This window comes from Procambarus clarkii, chromosome 24 (genome assembly GCF_040958095.1).
Source record: "Procambarus clarkii isolate CNS0578487 chromosome 24, FALCON_Pclarkii_2.0, whole genome shotgun sequence".
Classification (NCBI taxonomy): domain Eukaryota; kingdom Metazoa; phylum Arthropoda; class Malacostraca; order Decapoda; family Cambaridae; genus Procambarus; species Procambarus clarkii.
Genome location: NC_091173.1, coordinates 5345541 through 5355540, shown reverse-complemented (window position 1 = coordinate 5355540; position 10000 = coordinate 5345541). Strand labels below are relative to the sequence as shown.

Genomic DNA, 10000 nt, shown 5'->3' with positions numbered 1-10000 from the left:
GCGCATTTTAAAACCAGTCCCAAAAAAATCGGATAAAAACCTGATTTTTGGCGATTATTTAAAGTGATTGACGCAATGCTGCGTCATCCCCGGAATTACCGTCAGTAAACGGATGACGCAATGCTGCGTCATGCCCGGGCGAAAGTGTTAAAAGCCCCAGCAAGGAAGAACAAAATACAAAGGAATGAACTTCGCTTTTGCAAGACAAAAATATTGGTTCTAAAACTAATGTAAAGGTATGAAACAATGGTATGGTACAAGTGTGGTCAGGTAATAATAAAACTAGAACTAATGTTTTGAAAAGAAATGAAGTGTGAATTGTGAGACTCTTAAAATTAAGGAGGGCGCACTACAATGTTCTACATGTGTTTAGCAAATGAATAATGAGTGGTGAAGCATGTTTATTGAAGTACCTGCTTGACAGGGTTCTGGGAGTAGTTCAACTCCAAGCCCGGCCTGGGGCCAGGCTCAACTTGTGAGAGCGTGGTCCAACAGGCTGTTGCTTGAAGCGGCCTGCAGGCCCACAGGGCCCACATACCCACCACAGCGCGGTTTTGTTAGGCACTTCTTGAAGAAAACTATCTAGCTTTCTCTTGAAGATATCCACGGCTGTTCCGCCAATATTTCTTATACTTGTTGGGAGTATTTTGAACAACAGTGGACCTCTGATGTTTATACAGTACTCATTGTGCTTATGGCATCCCTGCTCTTCACTGGTTCTATTCTGCATTTTCTTCCATATCATTCACTCCAGTATATTGTTATTTTACTGTGTAGAATTGGGACCTGACCCTCCAGTATTTTCCATGTGTATATTATATCTTGTCTTCTTTCTAGTAAGTACATTTAGAGAGCTTCGAGATGATCAAAATAATTTAGGTGCTTTATCGTGTATGTAAGCTGTATATGTTCTCTGTGCTCCCTCTATTTCAGCAATCTCTCCTGCTTTGAACGGGAAAGTGAATACTGAGCAGTACTCAAAACGAGACAGTACAAGTTATTTGAATAGTACAACCAATGTGATGGCATCCCTGGATTTGAAAGTTCTTGTAATCCATCTTATCATTTTTCTGGCTGAAGCAATATTTGCTTGGTTATGCTCCCTAAACGTTAGGTCGTCAAGACATTATTCCCAGATCCTTCACGTGCTGCTTTACATGCTGAGTACCTGGAATTTATCACTGTTAAACATCATGTTATTTTCTGCTGCCCAGTCAAAAACTTTATACCTGCTTGTACAAATCCACAAGGGCTGTGATAAGGGTTCGAACCTATGCATGGTATGTTTCCAGATGCGTCTTACGTCAACTGTGCCACGACATGGAAAGAAGTGCAACCTCATCATCATGACCCTTGTGGATTTGTTCATTTGATATTTCACGCTATTGTGATTTCTGCGTGTATCTGCTTGTAATTTTTCCAATGTCTTCAGCAGAGGTAATTTTCCTGCTGATTTTCATGTCATCTGCAAAGGATGATATGAAGCTGTGACTTTTATTTTTGTATATATCTGATATGAGACTAAGGAAAAATAGTGGTGCAAGGACTGTACCCCGAGGTACAGTGCTTTAACGGTGCTTGGACTGACTTTTAATTGCAACGACTTATTCTCTGTGTTCTGTTCGACAGAAAATTGAGTATCCAACGTCTTATTTTACCAGTTATTCCCATTGAGCTCATTTTGTGTGTTATCACTCCATGGTAACATTTATTGAATGCCTTTGCAAAGTCCGTGTATACCATATCTGCACTGAGGCATTAGAAGAAAAACAGTGATTTTGTCGTAGTGGTCAAGTAGCTGTGAGAGGCATGATCTTCCCGCTCTAAATCCATGTTGGCCTGGGTTGTGACGGTCATTGGTCTCCATGAAACTGGTGACCTGACTCCTGATCTCTCTCTCAAATAATTTTATAATGTGGGACATTAATGCAACTGGTTTATAATTCATAGCCAATGCTTTGCTCCCTCCTTTGTGTAGAGGGACTATGTCTACTGTTTAAGCACATCTAGTATCTCCAAGCTCTCCAAGCTCTTCCTCTACACTATACTGAGTGCCTATGCTACTGGCACTTTGCATTTTTTTATAAATATTGAATTCCGTGAGTCTGGACCCGGGGCTGAGTACATGGGCATGTTGTCAATTTCTCTTTCAAAATCTGACACGCCCGTGTTGATATCAGTTATATTTACAGGGGTTCGGATATCACACAAAGAAATTGTCCAGATCTTCCACTTTCATGCTGTTTATTGGATTGCTAAACATGTCCTCATCCAGTATTTTTTAGGATTTCACTAATTTCTTTGTCATCCTCAGTGTATGAACCTTCACTCATACGAATAGGTCCAGTACGGGCAGTGGTTTTTGCTTTTGATTTTGCATATGTGAAGAAATATTTTGGGTTTTTCTTTATTTCTTGTATTGCTTTCTGTTCTAGTTACATTTCTTCAATCTCCCTGTTTAAATTATTTGTTCTTTGTAGGGAAAGTTGTGTCTGCTTAAGCATTTCGGTTATTGTTTTCCTTTTGTAGTGTCCTCTGCATTCTCTTTCTACGTTTGACCTCTTTCTTTCTTTCTTTCCTCGAAGGAACATGTTTCAGACAGACTTTATATGCTTCAGAGGTCAGTTGTTCTATTCCTTGTGTAGGGTTTTTATTACTTGGAACCGTTTCCCATTGAATGTTTGTAAGTTCCCTGTTTATTTTCTCCCAGTCTATCCTTTTATTATTAAAATTGAATTTATTGAATAACACCATCAAAAGTAAATTTGATCGAAGAATAGCAAGGTAAAAAAATAAGGACAAATATGATTGTGTGTGATTAACAAAATATGCTTATACATGTGAACAACATACAATGAAAGTGATATTAAGGAAAAATAAATTGTGAAAGTATGTGATAGCATCCATAAGACGAATTATGAAAGCAGATATGTTTCCAAGTGTGTAAGGGAGTATATATGCTTCCAATCCTGACTAATGGAAGAGGAGTATCAATACAAATTACATATACTGTATCTAATTGTGGATGTTAAATTTCACAGTTTAAATAATTCATGAGAGATTAGTAGAAAAAGCACTCAGAAAAGCTATGAACTGAATACATAAGGCATAAGGCCTGCAAGTGGATTTAAAGAAATACTTCATAATGGTATAATGATTTAACCACTGTGATGCGTAGAGTTTATTATGACATTCCCGTGCGCATAAAATCAAGTGTTCACAATTTTTTTTTATCTTTGTAAAATGATAAATTCCCTTCCCTGATCACGTACACATAAAAAAAAAAAAAAAAAATTCCACCTACTTTGGCTGTGGGGGCATGTAGAAGGGGGCGAAACGGGCTGGTCACCCGTGCACGAAGCTCCCAGTGGCGGTCGGGCGCGCTATTCAAGCACCGCAAGTTGTCACAAATATATTTTCAATTATTTGTTTTTGTGTATTTCCAATGCAGTTTTATTAATTTTTTTATCGTATATGATGCATATTTGTGTTCTTTACAATATGTATACAGTAGAATGTTCATAATGTTCCATGGAACTGTGATACATGTGTCAGTAATGTGTCCACAATAAATGTTTATTGTCGCAATATTTCTTGTTAAAAATTCACTAAAATTACAATATTGTATGTACAGTTTCACACACTATTTACACAGTAACACACATTATTACATACTCGGTACTTCAGGAGTGAGTGATAATCAATGAAGCAGTCCATGGTACACAGCGTGACTTTGCTCTCGATGCACCAGGTAAAAACAGATTTTCGCTTCCTGTTCTACGTTGTGTGTGCTTGCAAATAACGCACTCACGTACACTCTTGGCGTTAATACCTGTAGGTGGTATGTAGCCAAGCTTGTGAAGCGTAAGCTAGTCTTGAAAAGATTATAGGAAAAGATCTATTTGTAGGGTAGTTATGAAAATATCGCTTTGTAACGTCCCTCGCTGGAAGAGATTCAGTCAATCAGGAGTTTGTGTCAGTCATTCTGGAAGAGATTCAGCTATTCTGGAAAATATCTATGGAAAACACCACCATGGAAGCCACTAACACTGTTCATTTATGCTACTTGTATCAGATGTATCATCACTGATCCCAGAAAATGATTCCTCTATGTACCATCTATAAAAATTGGAGATGGCATGGTTGGGCAAGGGTGGCACTCAGAGCTACAACTGGATACACTCGCTTTATCTTCCTCATCGGTGCTGTATCACTTGCATCCAACCTTTATGTTAGGTCCATATTGTGGCTAGCTCCATTAATATTATGACTCTTATGTTCTTTAACCCTTAAACTGCGCATGGCGTATATATACGCCAAGAGTAACATGTCCCACCGTGAGCATGGTGTGTATATATACTCCATAGGGTGCCAAGTACGATTCAAATGGCCTGCGGCTACACGGGGTTCACATCAGCTTTCCCAGGGCATTGGTAAATAGATGCTATGTTTAAAAGAAATCATGGGCAATATTCTCCGGTGTGAGAGCCACAATACTGTGGGAGCAACCAAGGCTGGCACACGCAGCATGAGCTCGCAGCATTGCTGTTCAGCTTGTGACCACAGCATTGACTAAAAATATCAAAATAAATATATAACTGCTATTGTTTAGCAATGACAGTATTACAGATGACCCATGACTGTGACAAAAATGCCCAGGATTGTGATAATAGCAGGATTGTTGTGATAATTAGCGCTGTGTGGGAGGAGTAATGCTGAGGGAGGGAGAGAGATAGTGTCGTTTACGGACTGTAGCCCCACCTGTTATTGTCTGCATTTACCATACCAGCTCAATGGTTCTCTATGGTGAACACAAATGTAGATACTTATATAATGTGTGTATTAGTGTAATAACAGCAAAAGGATTATGTTGGGAGGAGCCATTTGGGTGACAGAGCTGACATCGTCTCCATGACTTGTCTAGCTGTATAGAGTGTAGCCACTAGCCGCCCACTATGCTCTTTGGGCACCCTACAAGCTTAGGTGTATAGTTACGGTGCATACAACATATAGATACTAATATATATAATGTGTGTATATATTGTAATAACACTACAAACAGTATTGTTGGGGTGAAATTTTAGTGCGCCTGACCTTGAATGAGTGAGGGAAGCAGTCGCCAGCTGACTGTGAGTGTAGCGATATCTCTTAGTGCCTGAACTAACTATACCAGCTTAGTTATACAGTTATGGTGAACAAAACATGTAGATACCTATATATAATGCGTGTATATAGTGTAATAACAACAAAACTAATTGTTTATTGTTTTATGAACGTAATAATTGAATCACTAATATGAACACCATACTTTTTGAGTATAGCGATGATTCACACATTTTATTATATAAATCTATCACACTACACACTTGAATAATATTACTGCAAAAAACTAAGAAAAAATCAGAGACATTGAAATAATTAGGTAATAATATCTTTGTGGCAACTCCCACCTGTCAGCTCGGGTGATGCTGACCGCCTCTGACGACTGCTGTCAACGCCCACATTTTGCCAGACTTCCTCAGCCTATTGCGCCCAAAATATGTCACCTACAATTTTTTTTATTTTTCCCGTGCTCAGAAAACACAAATTAACATTTTTAGAAGACGAAAAAAAAATTTAGATTTTTTTTTCTTGCACACAGGGGTGTAAATCTCCTCAGGACTCCTTACCTGCTTAACCCTTAAACCGCTAACTGTTAAATTGCAAACATTCCCAGGGCGCTCAAGAAAAAAATTGTTCTAAAACAATTATTTTTTCTTATGACATTGTTAATTAGCCTTCAGGAAGCACAAAAATCCAAATAAAAAGTGTGTAGCTCTTGTGGTTTAGCTGTAGTGGCCTGGAGAAGTGGCATAGTTTTAGTTGAGGTGCCGCATAGGAATAAATTTGTTGATTTATTTTCATTGTTTCTCAATTTATTAATTTAGTCTTTTCATGCTAACAGGTTGTATTTATGTGTCAAAGTTACTATTATGTAAAACTTTGAAAATATAAGTATGTATGGATATACGAGATATAAAGACACCCACATACTTATAATAATACATGTATAAATATATTTTAAGCCTAAATCTTAAAATTGCATATGGCACACATTTTGCCTCATATATATACATGGTAATCACTCATTTGCTGTTGCTAAAAGTTGAGTGTCTCCTCTGTGGCTGCCCTAAACATTCAGATACTGGATGGTGATGTTGCCAAGCAATGGTCATCATTTTCTTACAAAGGCCCTAGAAGGAAAATGAGGGACTCTGGATTTTTTTTCAAGATGGAGGATAGTTACTGGTGGTCTGAGGAAGCAGATGTGAGCTCTATGTATGTATAGGACTATTTTAACTACTTTAAATACGCAAATCATATATGGATGATTTGCGCTGTTTAAGGGTTAAGGGTTAAACAATAAGGTCTGAATTTCACCGACAGAATGCAATCTTTCAACACAGCATCGGATAAGTATTTGGGAGCCAGAGGCACATGCACCTCCCATGGTTGCTCACTCAGTACTAACCCAGCCAGCAGCCTTAGGACATTCTGGGAATTTTTTCCAAGATGGCTGCTTCTCACTGGAAGTCCCAAGAGTTCATTTCATACACAACCTACCGCGCACACATTTTGAACGGGTACGAAATATTCAAAAGGTGTTTTCTAGTTTTCTTGGTTGGCGCAGCACAGAGGTTAAACACATTAAAGGGATAAACAGTCAAATTCTGTTTGAGAAACAATTTAAACAGTCATGAAAAATGAATACCCGGTACTTGCCTATCAGAATCTGATCCTGATGATGATGAGGATGATGATGAGGAGGAGGAAGTGGAAGAGGAGCGATGTCGCCTCTTAGACTTCTCTTTTTTCTTCTTCTTGTCCCGCTTCTTACGCTTTGGTGACTCGCTCCTGTAATGTGACATGTTCACTATTATTAAAGGAAAATGTGGTATACATTCTATGTCTCATACTCACCTTTAGTGAATAGTAACCAAACAATCAAGAACAAGCAAACATGCACACTCAAGTACACACATGTGCACTCAGCAGACATACACTCTTACACAGACAACAATGAGTGACCCTACACAATGTTACTGCGGTTTTTGGATTGATGTGAAGCTCATGGAATGCCACTGTGAAAGAAAAAGATCAACAGTACAGGACTCTCAGGTTAGTTCTTTATCTAATAATAATCCTAATTCTATCTTTAAAACAAAACCAAAAAAATAGACATGATTCTATAAAAAAAAATTCACAAAATACATAAACTTGCTTCAATACTGTATTAAACAAAAACTTTACACTTATGCAAGGAATACACTACTTAGAAATGACCTTAAATATTGTTCTCGCAAAACATTATAATGTAAAAATTCAACAGTATATGGAAGCAAGGTTTCTTCATAGAATCATGCTATACTTAAGGAGCATAAAAGAGATGTCTAAAACAGAAGACATAACTAAAAACAATTTATGGACAGAGAGGTAATGTGTTTTTGGGATGAATTAGGTTTGAATCAATCAATGCTCAAGTAAAGAAAATGAAAGAAAACAAAAGTGACTATAATAGAAGCAAGGTGGTACCACTCTGTCCATCTGCCAAGTCATGCAGAGGAGGTCAAGCCACTGAACTTACCATCACCATACGGGACTTATACACTGTGCAATTACCTTCTTTATGTAACTGCATTCAATGACTGACACTGCTTGGTTATTGTGAATGCCTTCAAACATGATCAACTTATTTCACCACTTTGTAATTACTAGTTATAAAAAGAGCAATGAAAGTAAAATAAACATATGTTCTCATCTAAGTGTGTCATGTCATGACTATTATCATGTATTTAAAAAATGAGTAATCTACCTTTAAATGAACTTTATGCCAATTTAACAATATATAATTACCAATGAAGTTCTATACAAATGACTAATGATGCATGCCTCCACAATAACCTGAGCACAACACTGCTGGACCAAACTGTCTGTCTTTGTCGATACTAAAACTCTGACGGTAATTGAATGCTTAGTCACTTGGAAATATTGGCAAACATTGATGGTGAGCCGTGTGTTTTACCTTGCTTATTACCCTGGTAAAGGAAAGACTTGGCAAGGAAAAAATAAGAAGATATCACATCATTAGTGTGTACTTAGTATTTTACCACTTGCAGATAAAACACTTTGTAAAATATATATAGATTTTTATATGCTTCATATATGTAATACATCACATGACAACACATCACATCCTTAGGGGTACATATTGATGGAAATAAAATGATTACTTTTGTAATATTCATGCATTAATACATCTACTTTACACATGGATTGTGGAAATATCCTAGGTAGGAGATTATGGCCAGTATCACTTTATTTTATGATGTGATATGGTAATATTCTAGTTACTGATGTGTGTGTCAAATTCATCATATGAATGCCTTTTACAATAATGGTACTGACAGAGGCAGGCTGTCAAAAAATTTGGTTACTTAACAAATCTACTAATAACTGGAATCAACATGGCAATAATATTAAAAGGCTAATATAATTAAAAGATGCTTTATGCCAAGGAATAAATATTAGTGTCCCATCATAAACTACGAGCTACATTCAGGTGCTGCACCGGAGTCGTAAATGTATTCTCAACACATTTGAACACCTCCAACGTCTCGCCAAGTTTTGAAATATACTCCCATTAATTTTCATCACACATTTGTTGATAGGAAATGCTGAGCACAGAAAACTTTTAAACTCTGTGCCGAGCAACAAATATTTTTTTTCTAGTAAATGTCAAGTGATCAAGAAATGTCGACTTTCTCTCACGTCAATATTTTATACTGTGAATCTGAAATATTAATTCTCCTTGATCTATACCCTGCTTCACTTAAAACTCCTCTGAAATATAAAAATATATGGCAAAGTATGCAAATTTCATGAATAACCTTTTCCTGTTAAATTATGGTATACATACACACAATTTTATTTATGATATGCAGTACTGTCCTGTACAAGGTGTCCCAGAATGAAGTACTGTATATGCTTTATGAAATTGGATGAATATTAAAAGCCTACATAATTTCAAGTTTTTACCTAATTACAATACAAAAACAAAGATTTATAAATCATATGTCTTCAACATATGCTCCATCTGTGTACTTCCACATTTCAAATCTAACCTTAGCATTGTGAAACACATTTTGGAGCATGTCAGGATTTATATCCTGCACTGCCAGCCAAATGCATACTTTAAGTTTGGCTAAACTATTGATCCTTTGGCGACAAGCCACTGTTTTTATGAACCCCCATGCAAAGAAATTCAGGGTGTGAAATCCGAAGAACGCAGAGGCCAAGGTTGAGGCCCTCCATGTCCAATCTACCTATTGGGAAATCGTCTGTTGAGGTATTCTCGGACAATTAATGCACAATGGCACGGTGCTTCGTCTTGTTGAAACAACATTACAGTATCAAGAACACCATCATCGAGAAGCTGAGGTTTGAGAAACTGCTGAAGCATAGCCAAGTAAACTATCTGTTACAGATGCTTCATGAAAGAAGAATGGGTCATAAATTTTGGATTTAGTCATTCCAAGCCATGTGCTAACTTTTGGAGTCTGTCATTCTAGGATTTCATGTGATTTTTCATCAGACCAGCTACAACAATTGTGTTAAATGACACAACTGAAATAATTTAGAATTTTTTTTATTGTCATTGAGGACTATGACTATTAAGAATAACATGTGTACAAAGAGTGCAGTCCAAATGTGTTATCCTTAGCAATTAAATAATCACATCAATAACATATTTTTTGTTTATGCCACTATTAAAGCCATTTGATTCATTATAGTCACTGAGGGTGGACCATTCATCATGATATCACCCTAAAGATAGTGTAAACAATTATTCTAATCTGAATTGTTAACCTCAAGCAAATACTATGTATTACAGAACATCTTCTGGAACCCTTTGACATTTTATCACCCATGTTGCTTTCTTAATAACTGGGTTATTTTATGA

At 36.9% G+C, this 10000-nt stretch overlaps 1 protein-coding gene across 11 annotated transcripts in view; it reads right to left on the bottom strand.

Annotated features, from left to right (window-relative positions):
* Positions 1-10000, bottom strand: part of LOC123761784 (serine/arginine repetitive matrix protein 2) — a 236293-nt gene that overhangs the window by 57488 nt on the left and 168805 nt on the right. For all 11 annotated transcript variants that reach the window (XR_011229506.1, XR_011229505.1, XM_069330510.1 and 8 more), the window contains one exon: positions 6763-6894. Coding sequence is in view for 9 of the 11 variants with exons in the window: in XM_069330510.1 (XP_069186611.1) it covers positions 6763-6894 (132 nt within the window). In the remaining 2 variants the exon portion in view is untranslated. The remainder of the gene's footprint in view (positions 1-6762; positions 6895-10000) is intronic.